This window comes from Bos indicus, chromosome 1, assembly GCF_029378745.1.
Source record: "Bos indicus isolate NIAB-ARS_2022 breed Sahiwal x Tharparkar chromosome 1, NIAB-ARS_B.indTharparkar_mat_pri_1.0, whole genome shotgun sequence".
In the NCBI taxonomy this organism is placed as follows: domain Eukaryota; kingdom Metazoa; phylum Chordata; class Mammalia; order Artiodactyla; family Bovidae; genus Bos; species Bos indicus.
This window is the reverse complement of record NC_091760.1, coordinates 119,666,699-119,681,417: the sequence shown is the minus strand read 5'-3', so window position 1 is coordinate 119,681,417 and position 14,719 is coordinate 119,666,699. Positions and strand designations below refer to the sequence as shown.

The following is a 14,719-nucleotide window of genomic DNA, read 5'->3' as shown; positions in this document are numbered from 1 at the left end:
GCCTCAGAGATCCTGCACAAGCCCCGCCCAGGAGTTCCCCCTACCTTCTACCCCAGGGCTAGACAGGGTTCTTGCATTTTGTCAAGGCTGGACATCCCGATGGTATTTCTCTGGCTGTTACAGGCCACACAGCTCCCCAGTGTTCTGCCACCGGTTCCCAGATCCCTAGTAGGAGGAACCTATCCCCTAACTGATGCTAAACATATCCTTTTGTCTTCCTTGCTTTACCCTTTCTTTTCCCCATCACTGCTCTCTCTGAATTTCTGTTCCTGTTAATAGCATGTGGATTTTTTCCAGCTACCCAGATTGAAATATCTATCATTTTCTTCAAATTCTATGACTCTTCCATTCCGGCTTTTCTTACAAGCCCGATCAATTCTGTTCCCTGTGTGGTGACACTATGCTAGTTCAGGCTTTCACTCCACAATACCTCCTAACTGGTCTCTTTCCAGTGCCGTTGGAAGTACAGCACTGAAATGGCTATAATTGGTTTCCAAACAAAACATTTTTACTGACTTAACAAGCTTTCTGAACTTTGCCCACAAATTCTTGCTGTTCCGTTTTCTAGTCCAGCTGGATCTCACTGGTCCCTAAACCCTTCCATGCTTTCCATCCTTGTGGTTCACTGGCTAGAATGCCTTTCTTCAAGCCCCATCTGGAAAAATACTAGACTTTCTTCAAGGCTCTCTCCAAATACAATCTCCATCATGAAAGTGGTATTTCAGCAGGTATTGAGCATGAAATGTCATCCCCTTCACCAGGCCTAATAGCTTTCTTCCTCTGAATCTTCACAAGATACTATACCTTTCCTATGATTCTTTAATAGTCTGCCACATCTCTGCTGCTGCTGCTGCTGATACTGCTAAGTTGCCTCAGTCGTGTCCAGCTCTGTGTGACCCCATAGATGGAAGCCCACCAGGCTCCCCCATCCCTGGGATTCTCCAGGCAAGAACACTGGAGTGGGTTGCCATTTCCTTCTCCAATGTATGAAAGTGAAAAGTGAAAGTGAAGTCGTTCAGTTGTGTCTAACTCTTAGCAACCCCATGGACTGCAGCCCACCAGGCTCCTCTGTTTATGGGATTTTCCTACTGATTTGCATATTTGACTTCTTTCCCCACCAACTCGAAGTTCCAAACACACCAATAGTATCTTCTTCATCTCCGTACCCTATACCACCCACCCTCTACAGTTCCCAGTAAAGTGCATTGCACATATTAAAGGTTTGATAAATACATATTGAATAACTTTAAAGCAAACCCTATCTCTCTAACAAAATATTCTTTCTCTACTTCATCACAACTTTGAATTCTTATCTTTCAAATCTAAAATGTTAGTGTCAGTTAAACTCATTACTTTTTCTAAAACATAAGTAATTTTATATACAAAAAATATATATTTTTCTATTATGTAAGTCAAAACGTACAAAAATGTATTTATAGCATTTATATACACTTATATCAGAGAAGGCGATGGCACCCCACTCCAGTACTCTTGCCTGGCAAATCCCATGGACAGAGGATCCTGGTGGGCTGCAGTCTATGGGGTCACGAAGAGTTGGACACAACTGAGCGACTTCACTTTCACTTTTCTCTCTCATGCATTGGAAAAGGAAATGGCAACCCACTCCAGTGTTCTTGCCTGGAGAATCCCAGGGACGGTGGAGCCTGGTGGGCTGCCGTCTATGGGATCACACAGAGTCGGACACGACTGAAGTGACTTAGCAGCTTAGCATAAACTTATATAAAGCTTATATATAACCTCTAAATGTTTATATTTTTGGTCTTTTTAACAAATAATATTCTTAGTAAAATTTCACAAAAACTGATATGGAAATGTTGGATTAGGGGGATTAAACACATCCTTAAAATAACTGATTTAAACTTTCTCCTAACTATGAAATATTTTATCCTAGCAACATAAATGGAAACAGACCTGAACTATTAGAAGGAATCTAATTTCTCGAATCTTGTATGTATTGTCCTCCCTGGTGGATTTTCAGTGACCCATCCACTCCTGAGTTAGTCTCCTCAACTGCTTGCATTTGCTCAGACCACCTCCATCTATGACAACATGCACCCAGAAGACGAACTCAATTTAGACTCAAAATGATCCAAGCAAAATGTAATCCTGAATATACAGCACATATTTAAAGCATGTGGTGGATTCTAAAGCCGTGATTATTTTTTACTCAGCACTGCAACCTCCTGCACAGAGCAACCTGGCAGGCTATAGTCCACAGGGTCGCAAAGAGTTGGACATGACTGAACACACAGGCATGCACTACACTGCAGACTACTGCTCTCATTCATTACTGCAATTAATTGTACATATAATTATTTTTCATTGCTAATTTTACACCGGTGAATTTCTTTTTCAAAAAAATGTTAACATTTGTTTCTAATTAAATATTTACTGCTTATGTTTTACAGACCCAACATCAGGTTCTTCTTTAGACTGGGCTTACAACCTGGGCATCAAACACACATTTGCCTTTGAGCTCCGAGATAAAGGAAGATTTGGTTTTCTCCTTCCAGAATCTCAGATAAAGCCAACATGTAAAGAGACCATGCTAGCTCTCAAATTTATTGTCAAGTATATCCTCAAGCATACTTCATAAAGAATTGCCCTCTGTTTGGAATAAGCCAGTTAATTCTTCCCATGCCTTTCACTAGAAAGTCACGTCTTTGCTTGTACCTAGATTGGTTTCCATACCACCTGAACAGATCCTTTCTTGCTCACTTAAGTCCTATGTTATTTCTTTTTGCTTTTATTTACTCTCCATAACAACCTAACAAATAGCTTTAGGTGAAAGTTTAACCAAGTGAAGTTGTAACACAGCATAAAGTATTATTTTGAGTATTTTGAAAGGTAGTAGACTCTGGGTCATGAGACGAAAATGAGAACCTTCACGTTCTTCAGAACCACTTTCACCATGTGGCTTCATCATTTCATGTGCCAATATAATAAAAATAAAACATATTCTAAAACTTACCTTCTGTTTTTTATAAATTATGTTCTCTACATTCCTCTATTAGTACTAATAATCATGCATTAATTCTTTCTATGCATTCTGTAAACACAGAAGTATATCTTCAATTTTTAAAAAACATTTTGCCTACATATATTTAATACAAGTAGACCATGTTTATATCTGCACAATAGCAAAAGGATGTTCTAGAAGGAAATAAAGTAGTTTATTTAGAAATGAATCTCAATGCCTTAAACAACCAATCCAGTTCTCATCAACATCAGATCAGATCAGATCAGTCGCTCAGTCGTGTCCGACTCTTTGCAACCCCATGAATCGCAGCATGCCAGGCCTCCCTGCTCATCAACATAATGTACATTAAATTCAAAACAGTTTAAAGTGTCATAATCAGAGGAATTACCTACCAAAACACCTCTTGGCAGTTACAGACACAGTCAGAACGTCTGATCAGCTGTAATCCCTGTCTAACAATGGACAGAAAAGAAGCCTGGAAATATACTACAAATTGGAAAGAGAAAGTCATGTGGACTAAGGTCAATCGGAATAATTTATTACCTTTATACGTCTATAACCATATTGCTTAAGATAGTGCTACAAAATACCTTTTCTCTAAATTTATTCTTCTATATCTCATCATATGATAACACTGGTATCCACATACTAGAAATTCAGAAATAGATGGTCAACGAGAATTTAAGGGAGATGTAAGTAGAGAGTTCCTTGACTTTCTACAAACTTCTCAAAACAATCTGTATAAAAATTTAGAGGATCTTAAAAGATTCCGAGAAACCAGGTTAACAAATAAACTGGGACATTCCTTATGGCTCCTTTAAGGCCCCACAAAAGAAAGAGTGTCATTAAATCTATAAGGTGATGGTATATCTGATAGTTAGAAGGTAGGTAAAAGTTTCCCATGGAAAACTGTCTAAAATCTATATGCTGCTGCTGCTGCTAAGTCACTTCAGTTGTGTCCGACTCTGTGCGACCCCAGAGACGGTAGCCCACCAGGCTCCCCCGTCCCTGGGACTCTCCAGGCAAGAACACTGGAGTCCCTGGGACTCTCCAGGCAAGAACACTTGCCATTTCCTTCTCCAATGCATGAAAGTGAAAAGTCAAAGTGAAGTCGCTCAGTCGTGTCTGACTCTTAGCGACCCCATGGACTGCGGCCCACCAGGGTCCTCCGTCCATGGGATTTTCCAGGCAAGAGTACTGGAGTAGGGTGCCATTGCTTTCTCCGCTAAAACCTATATAGGGAAACCTATATAAAACTAATAAAATTGCTCTACAGATAGAGGAGGAAAATGCGACAGAGACAAAAAAAGATAAAATATAAAGCCTTGATTATAAGACTAAACTGTCCTTTATAAAAAATATAATATCTATACCTAAATATTTAGCATTCAAAACTGGCTCAGAACACAGGAATGTAAATGTGTTCCATTAAATTTGCCATATGAGAATTACACACTCATTCACACTTACTCAGCTGATAAAGGACTGAAAGAAATCATAATCTTAAAATGTACATAAAATATTTCTAATTCTATTAGGCCTTAAGGTAGTAGAGATGGAGAAGGCAATGGCACCCCACTCCAAGTACTCTTGCCTGGAAAATCCCATGGACGGAGGAGCCTGGTAGGCTGCAGTCCATGGGGTCGCAAAGAGTCAGACACGACTGAGTGACTTCACTTTCACTTTTCACTTTTATGCATTGGAGAAGGAAATGGCAACCCACTCCAGTGTTCTTGCCTGGAGAGTTCCAGGGACAGAGGAGCCTGGTAGGAGGCCGTCTATGGGGTCGCACAGAGTCAGACACAACTGAAGCGACTTAGCAGCAGGTAAGAGATAAGAGAGATAATCCCAATTGTTGAATATCATCCAGTGTTCACCCAGTTTATAAAAGGCACAAAAGTTTTAGTCACCATTTTATTTGAACCTTAATATAGCTTAATATTTCTTTTCTCAATTAGACAGAAAGCATTTGAGTGACAAAAAATAAAAAATCCTTACAAGATCATTCATTTCTTAATTAAATACCTTTTGCATGATATCTTAGATATTTGCTTGACTTTATGTGAATTGTGAAAATAAATATGTGAAGAAAATACATTAAATTTTAAAAACTAAAATTTCATTGTATTTATGGAAAATTTGAGTAGTCAGTAGTTGATTCTTCCCTTGTCATTTCTCATTTATCAGTAAAATGACTGTGTATCCAAGTTACAAGTAGAGCTGTCTCTTAAAGTATTCTTGACAATGTCTCACAAAAAAAATCTTCTAAATTATCATTCCTATTCTAGTGTTCATACCACCAAATTCACTCAAGAAACATTGTTTCCTATTTTGAACATTTTTATGGCAATGATCTAGTAGCTGAGACATATGTCTTCATTACAAGAGAAAATGAAATATCTTACTGATTATTTTTAGCAGTGCAAGTAAATTTTTGTTTCCAATGGGCATTATGACTTCAAACTGATTTTAAAATGCCACATCAGGGACTTCCCTGGTAGTTCAATGGTTAAGAATCCACCTGCCTATGCAGGGGACTCAAGTTCGATCCCTGGTCCAGGAAGATCCCACAAGCTTCTGGGCAACTAAGCCCAAGAACTGCAACTACTGAGCTCCTGTGCCCCAGAGCCCATGCTCTGCAACAAGAGAAGCCTCTGCGATGAGAAGCCTTCACCAAGAGAGTAGCCCCGACTCACTGCAACTAGCGAAAGCCTGTGTGTAATCAAAAATAAATAAATAAACTTTTTTTTAAAAAAAAGAGCCATAACAGAAGTATCTTCCCCACCCCCAACACACTGGATACATTCTACAGCTACATAAGTACTCACTGGCTAAATAAATATGAGACTTACTGACAAGAGTTTGTTTCTCACTTAAAACAAACATTTATGCTTGATTTTCTTTAGATGAAATTCCCAAAGAAACTTGCAGGAGATCACTGAAAATGTACAAGTTCTCTTTATTCTCAGGTTCTGCTGACTTGTTCTTACTAAGTGTTTAAATTATGCTGGTCATTCAAATGGATGAATGTTGGGTTTCTGCAGACATGGGAAAAGATCAAAGACAGAGAACTTGTTGATTTCACCACCTGGTTCTCAGTACTATAAACTAACTTTTTGCCTTTAACATAGAAAATATAAATGAAAGTTTTTCTAAAAGAGAACATGCCAAAAACCTATAATGAAATATGGTAGTATTAAATTGATGCTAATTTCCCAGGACACAAATAATAAAAAGCAGTAGCAGTAAATAATCTCAGTTGAATACTCATTTATACAAATGTCTATAAGAAGTAATAACACCTAGAAACTGTGCCCAAGTTTATAAACTGCTACGTGTGAGTTTGTGTGCCCAGTTGCTCAGTCATGTCCAACTCTTTTCAACTCCATGAACTGTAGCATGCCAGGTCCCTCTGTCCATGGGATTTCCCAAACAAGAATACTAGAGCAGGTTGCCATTTCCTCCTCCAGGGGGTCTTCCGAACCCAAGGACAGAACTCGTGTCTCCTGCATTGCAGGAGGATTCTTTACCGCTGTGCCACCAACGAAGCCCAATTTAAGGGTTATTGATCCTCAAAAGTTTATAAGCACAACTGAAAACAAAATCCAACATAATTTGAAAAATACATGCACACATAAAAGTAAAACTTAACTCCAATCCAGGGATCTCAGAGTTTGCATAGCAACTTCATCTCTTTTGTAGTTGTTTGTTACTATTGATTTTCTCCTTTGCTTTTTTAAACAATATTCAGAAAAAATACATAAATGTATATTAGATAGCTGGAAAATAGAAAACATTTCCAATTATCAAAAACAAGTAAATTAGATGTCCTGAAATTTTACAAAATAATTATAGCATGCCAATGCATTTGTTATAATTAGGTGGCCTGAATGTCTCCCTGCTCTGAAGTGCCACCTACAGCCTCCCTAGTTGTTCTGACCCTAAGCTGGTGCTTGTTCAAATGTAATATATGGAGACTGACATTACCAAGATGGCCAAATAAGATGTCCCTCACTAACATGTCCCCCTCAACAACAATAATTTGGCATCCATCCAGGGACAAAGGTGCCTCTGTAGGAGCAGCAGAATCCAGCTCCATATGCCAAGGGGAATGGACATACAGACCCCAGTACCAGCTATGGACCCTGAATGGCCCATGAACTGGCTCTAGCCCCTCTTGGCCACAAACCAGGAGTCCCTATAGAATACTCACTTGAACAATGAGCTACTTACTTTATGGAAGCCCAGGAGTTCAGTGGAGAAGCCCCAATATACCACCAGAGCAAAAAAAAAAAAAAAATCCAAGATTGGACACATTGGAGAGGAGAAGAGGAATAGTTTGACTTCACCCTCATCACATTTCCCCGAAGGTGCCACAACTCAGTCTAAGAGAACTCTTCTTGGCCTGTGATTTATCCCACAGAGGAAAGGGAGGGTATGTGAGTGAGCACCTGGCTCCCTCACCTATGTGGGACACTATCCTGGAGGCCCATTTCTCTCTGGTCTCATCCAGCATACTGAGTCATGAGCTGCATGGCTGGGAGCAGTGAGCAGCTGGGAGAACAGCATCTGGGAGTAGAATGCATCAAAGAGACATGAATGATTCCAACCGCATCACAGATTCCATTCTGGAGGCTTACCTACGAGTCACTGGGATATCTTGCCCACAGATTTCCCCAACCAGCACAGCTACTCCAAGCACTTCACAAACACACACACAGAAACATAAATATACACACTTCATGGCCAGCTCCCTGTGTATGCTTCCAATCGTAGTGAAAACACACTTTAGCAGATAATGAGCACATACCCAAAACAAAGCAGGTCTGACTCTGTGGGCCAAAAAGAAACCACAGGCTTAAACTTTGAGCACTTCTCTTGGGAAAGTAAAAGGGAGGCTGTTGACACCCAGCCTGGTATACTACAGGATCAAGAGAAGGTATACAAGCTTAAAAATTCTGCCATAAGAGGTAGTAAAAAGTATGGAGCAGGCTATAGAAAGTCTGAGAAAGTCTCAGAATTCCTAACAGGACTGAAGGAGAGTTATTTCTCTCCTGAAATCAGTCAGTAAAGACTGGAGGAAGTGACTGCTACTTCAAATATGAAGATAGAAACATAAAACTTCAAGGAACATTGAAAGTCAAGGAAACAGGATACCACCAAAGGAAAACAATAATATTCCAGTTCAGTTCAGTTCAGTTCAGTCGCTCAGTTGTGTCTGACTCTTTGCGACCCCATGAATCGCAGCATGCCTCCTTGTCCATCACCAACTTCCAGAGTTCGCCCAAACTCATGTCCTTCGAGTTGGTGAAACCATCCAGCTATCTCATCCTCTGTCGTCCCCTTCTCCTCTTGTCCCCAATGCCTCCCAGTATCAGGGTCTTTCCCAATGAGTTAACTCTTCGCATGAGGTGGCCAAAGTATTGGAGTTTCAACTTCAACATCAGTCCTTCCAATGAACACCCAGGACTGATCTCCTTTAGGGTGGACTGGTTGGATTTCCTTGCAGTCCTAGGGACTCTCAAGAGTCTTCTCCAACAACACAGTTCAAAAGTATCAATTCTTTGGTACTCAGCTTTCTTCACAGTCCAACTCTCACATCCATACATGACCACTGGAGAAACCATAGCCTTGACTAGATGGACCTTTGTTGGCAAAGTAATGTCTCTGCTTTTTAATATGCTATCTAGGTTGTTCAGGGCTTCCCTGGTGGCTCAGAGGTTAAAGCATCTGCCTGCAAGGCGGGAGACCCAGGTTCAATCCCTGGGTTGGGAAGATCCTCTGGAGAAGGAAATGGCAACCCACTCCAGTATTCTTGCCTGGAGAATCCCAAAGAGTCAGACACGACTGAGCAACTTCACTTAGGTTGTTCATAACTTTCCTTCCAAGGAGTAAGCGTCTTTGAATTTCATAGCTGCAATCTCCATCTGCAGTGATTTTGGAGCCCAAAAAATATAAAGTCTGACACTGTTTCCACTGTTTCCCCATCTATTTGCCATGAACTGATGGGACCGGATGCCATGATCTTCATTTTCTGAATGTTGAGCTTTAAGCCAAGTTTTTCACTCTCCTCTTTAACTTTCATCAAGAAGCTTTTTAGTTCCTCTTCACGTTCTTCCATAAGGGTGGTGTCATCTGCATATCTGAGGTTATTGATATTTCTCCCGGCAATCTTGATTCCAGCTTGTGCTTCTTCCAGCCCAGTGTTTCTCATGATGTACTCTGCATATAAGTTAAATAAGCAGGGTGACAATATACAGCCTTGATGTACTCCTTTTCCTATTTGGAACCAGTCTGTTAACTCACCCCAAAAACATGGAGATCTACCATTTATCTGAGAAAGAATTCAAAATATCTGTTTAATGGAAGCTCAATGAGCTACAAGAAAATACATACAAAATAATCCAGTGAAACTGAGAAAATAATACACAAACAAAATGAGACATTTAACAGAGATAGAAATCACACACACACAAAAAGAGTCCAGCAGAAATTCTGGAGTTAAAGAATGTAATGAATAAAATGAAAAAATACAATAGATAGCATCAACATCAGAATGGATCAAGCAGAAGAATCTGTAAACAGAAGAAAAGAACTTTGAAATTATCCAACCAGAGAAGAATTAAGAAGAAAAGTGAATGTTTATGTGAATTATGAAATACCATTAAGAAAAGAAATCTGCAGATTAGAGAGTCACAGAAGGAGAAGAAATGGAGAAAGAGAAAGAAAGATTTTTTAAAGAAATAATGGCTGAAAACTTCAAAATCTGGGGAGAGATTTGCCCATTCTAGTTCATGAAGCTCATGATGCTTTGTCCCCAAACAAATTCAATGAAAAAAATCTTCTCCAAGACACATTATAGTAAAACTGTCAAATATTAAAGACAAACACAGAAGCTTAAAAGCAGCAAAAGGAGAAAAGCTTGTTATTTACAAGGGAATCCCCATAAGTCTATTAGTGAATTTCTTCAAAGAAAACGAACAGTTCAGAAGCAATTAGAATGATATATTCAATGTGCTGAAAGAAAAATACTGCCAACCACAAATACTTTATCCAAAAAAGTTTTCCTTCAGATGAAGGAGAAATAAAGACTTCCTGAGATAAACAAAAATTTAGAGTCCATCACCACTAGACTTGACTTACAAGAAATGGTGAAAGGAATTCTTCAAGTTGAAATAAAAGGGCACTATTAGTAACATGAAAACATATGAAAATATACAATACAGTGGCAAAGACAAGTATACACTCAAATTCACAATACTATCTTTAATATGGTGGCATATTAACCTATTTAACACTAGTAATAAAGATTAAAAGGCAAAAGTATTAAAACATAACAGCTTCAATAAATTGTTAATAAATACATAATATAAAAGAGGTCAACTGTGACATCAAAAACAAAATACGGGAAAGAAAAGGGTAGAGTTTTTGTATGCAATTAAAGTTAAGTTGTCATCAATGTAAAACAGACTGCAAGGTAATTTATGTAAGCCTCATGGTAATCACAAAGCAAAAATCTATAGTAGATATACAAAGGATAAAGAGAAAAGGAAAAGACTTTTCAATAGCATAACACTATTGAAAGTCTTCAATTCTAAATGAAGACATTAAGAGAGGAAAAAAAGAGCAAGGGAAGAACAACAGAGCCAGAAAGCAATAATTTGGCACCGTAAGTACTTATCTATTAATAATTACTTTAATGTAAATAAATTAAATTTTATATTAAATTATATAATCAATAGACATGGAATGAATAATAAACCAAGACCCAACTATATGATGGGCTTCGTTAATGGCTCGGACAGCAAAGAATCTGCCTGCAGTACAGGAAACCTGGGTTCAGTCCTTGTATTGGAAAGATCCCTTGGAGAAGGGAATGGCTACCCACTCCAGTATTCTTGCTTAGAGAATCCCATGGACAGAGGAACCTGGTGGGCTAAGGTTCATGGGGTTGCAAATAGTTGGACACAAATGAGCAACTAAAACTTTCACTTTCACTTTCAACTATATGATGCCTACAAGAAACTCACTTCAGCTTTAAGTTTGCCCACAGGTTCAAAGGGAAGGAATAGAAAAAGATATTCCATTCAGATGGAAACCATTTTACTCAAAATGGATTAAAGACTGAAACATAAAACATAAAACCATAAAACTAGAAGAAAATTTAAGTAAAAGTCTTCATGAGATTGTTCTTGGTGACAATTTGGGAATGTGATATTTAAAACATAAACAAAAAAAGCAAAAATAAATAAGTGGGGCTACATCAAACTAAAAGGATTCTGTGCAGCAAAAGAAACAATCAACAAAATGAAAAGGCAACCTGTGGAAATAGAGAAGATATTTGCAAACCATCTATCTGATAATAAGTTAATATCCAAAATATACAAAGAATTATATAACTCAAGAGCAAAAAAAAAAAAAAAAAAAATCAATTGAATAAAAAAATGGGCAGAGGACCTGAATAGACCTTTCCAAATAAGACAACATTTCCATTAGTGATTAGCAACACTAACCATGAGGGAAATGCAAATCAAAATCACAGTGAGATATCACTTCACACCTGTTAGGATGGCCATTATGAAAAAGACAAGAGAAAACAAAGTGTTGGCAAGGATGCAAATAAAAGGGAACTCTTGGACACTATTGTAGGAATGTAAATTGGTGCAGCAACTATGGAAAGCACATGGAGGTTCCTCAAAATACTAAAAAGAGAACGACCATATGATTCCCCTTCTCTGTACATATCCAACATGTGGTGAACCAAGGACCAAAGAGCAGATAAAACCAAGGAGAGTCTTGGAATGCAGGAACAGAAAAAAACACTTATCATCTTTCCCTCCCCCATGTTGTAACTATTAATGGATTTCAGATCCTCCTGGAGAAATATCAATAACCTCAGATACACAGATGACACCACCCTTAGGGCAGAAAGCGAGGAAGAACTAAAGAGCCTCTTGATGAAAGTGAAAGAGGAGAGTGAAAAAGTTGACTTAAAGCTCAACATTCAGAAAATTAAGATCATGGCATCTGGTCCCATCACTTCATGGCAAATAGATGGGGAAACAATGGAAACAGTGAGAAACTTTAATTGGGAAGGGGGCTCCAAAATCACTGCAGATGGTGACTGAAGTCATGAAATTAAAATACTCTTGCTCCTTGGAAGAAAAGCTATGACCAACCTAGACAGCATATTAAAAAGCAGAGACATCATTTTGCCAACAAAGTTCTGTCTAGTCAAAGCTATGGTTTTTCCAGTAGTCATGTATGGATGTGAGAGTTGGACTATAAAGAAAGCTGAGTGCCAAAGAATTGAAGCTTTTGAACTGTGGTGTTGGAGAAGACTCCTGAGAGTCCCTTGGACTGCAAGGAGATCTAACCAGTCCATCCTAAAGGAAATCAGTCCTGAATATTCATTGGAAGGACTGATGCTGAAGCTGAAACTCCAATACTTTGGTCACCTGATGGGAAGAACTGACTCATTGGAAGAGACCTTGATGCTGGGAAAGATTGAAGGCAAGAGAAGAGGACAACAGAGGATGAGATGGTTGGATGGCATCACTGACTTGATGGAAATGAGTTTGAACAAGCTCCAAGAGTTGGTGATGGACATGGAAGCCTGGCATGCTGCAGTCCATGGGCTCACAAAGAGCTGGACACGACTGAGCAACTGAAATGAACTGAACTGAACTGAACAGTATAACCTATCTCCCCTCCTATCCCATAGAGAGAACGTATTTGCCTTACTCTTCCCCCGACCCAGTATATGTGCCTCATCCAATCAGCAAATGACCTGTAAGACCCCTATCCCACTCCTTGTACCCTGGGTATAAAAGTGGACTAAGGACCCCTTCTTAACGTCAGTTCTCTCTTGAGTTGGCTCGCTACTTTAACAGCATCTCCCACTCTCCATGAAAGTTTATTTCCCTCTCATTCTGTCTCATGTCAGGAAACTTTTCCAACCTGCACCCAGACCATGACACAAAGAAAAAGAAATCAGGATCTCAAAGAGATATTTGCACCCCCATGTTCACAGCAGCATTATTCACAATAGCCAAGAAACTGAAACAACCTAAGAGTCGAGCTATAGATGAATGGATAAAGAATAGTATTATTCAGCCATAAAAAAGAAGGAAATTCTGCCATTTGTAACAACATGTATGGTCTTGAAAGCACTATGGTAAGTGAAATAAGTCAGATAGAGAAAGGCAAATAATATATATCACTTATATGTGAAATATAAAAAGCCAAACTCATAGAAACAGAGTAGAATAATGAGTGGTTGCTAGCCATGGGAGGTTGGAGAATGAGGAAATACTGGTCAAAGAGTACAAGCTTTCAGCTTTAATATGAATAATTTCTAGAAATCTAACATATAGTATGGTGACAACAGTTAACGAAATTATATTCTATACTTCCAAGCTAAGAGAGTAAACCTTAAACATTCTCATCACAAAAAAAGCAATTATGTGAGTGATGAAGGTGTTAACTAACCTATTGTGGTAATCATTTCACAATATATGTATATATCAAATCAACAGGCTGCACTCCTTAAACTAACACAGTGTTAGGTCAATTATATCTCAGTAAAACCAGAGAGAGAAAAAGAAAAAGTATTTGGTCCTTATAGATGCTGTGATATTTTTAATTGCACATGTTACCATATTATGAGACAACTTTACATACTTTCCCTAAAGGAAAAAAAAAAAAACACTGAAAAGAGAGAAGAAGCAGTATTCTACCACTCCAGGAAGAAAGAACTTAGATAATTTAAGTTCAGATTACCTCTTGTTGCAAAGGATGCCTTCTTTTCATTCCACTAGTGACAAATAGAAAATTATTAGTGAAACTCAAATTAGGAGAAACAAATATATTCAACCTTCTAAATTAGAAGGTTTTATTATGTAAAACCATTTCAAAAGCAATAAAATTTACCAAATAGTACAGCTAATGAATACATGGCAATTTTTCAGACTATCCTTTATGCTTCTTTCTCCTTTTTTCAACACAATTGTATCTCATGATTAAAATACCAAGTCACTTTTCTATAATGAGTAAAAATGAGTCATAATAGCATCTTGAAAATTTCGGCAGCATATAGGCTACTGACAGAAATTCCTTAGGCAAAGCTTTTGGGAGACTTTCTTGCATTTCATTGTCACAAAATCCATTATACCAGGACAGATCTCACCCTGCCTGAGTAACATCTATTTGAGGGTTATAATTTTGTCATAAAAATGTACTCTCACATGAACTTAGCATAAAAGGTCTCCGTCCAGAAAATAGGAATTGAAATGGATATATTATCACTTGAACTGCTTTTCTGCTCACTTATCCTTCAATTACAAGCCTTAAGTTCACTGGTGTCAAGAGAGGTTAAACCAGAAAAATGTAAAACAATTTTTGAAATATGTGAGGGGAATTTGACACTTAACGTTCCAAATGCATTATTATTGCCATGGTATCACCTAAGTGTGCTACTGATTCATTTTACATTGTGGATTAAAGGCTTAAAAGACTGTTCATGAAACAAAGAAAAAAATCCTTATGTATCATTTCATATATAAAAGAAACTGCAAGAACGCTGGTTTCTTTTCTAATTTGAAAAGTCTCCCATTTCTTTTTTTTAATCTCTGCTTTGCAAAACAAATTTCAAGAGCAATCAAATTTAATGGGGCAAAGAGGGGGAAGGTGAGAAGGAAAAATCTGGGGTATTGTAAT

The 14,719-nt window shown here is 38.2% G+C and overlaps 1 protein-coding gene across 2 annotated transcripts in view; it reads left to right on the top strand.

Moving 5' to 3' along the window:
* The window catches only part of CPA3 (carboxypeptidase A3), a 32,190-nt gene extending 29,199 nt beyond the window's left edge, over positions 1–2,991 (top strand). For both annotated transcript variants that reach the window (XM_070793376.1, XM_019961134.2), the window contains one exon: positions 2,430–2,991. In XM_070793376.1, the coding sequence (XP_070649477.1) occupies positions 2,430–2,453 (24 nt within the window). In that variant the 3' untranslated portion in view covers positions 2,454–2,991. The remainder of the gene's footprint in view (positions 1–2,429) is intronic.
* The last annotated feature ends 11,728 nt before the right edge of the window (positions 2,992–14,719 follow it).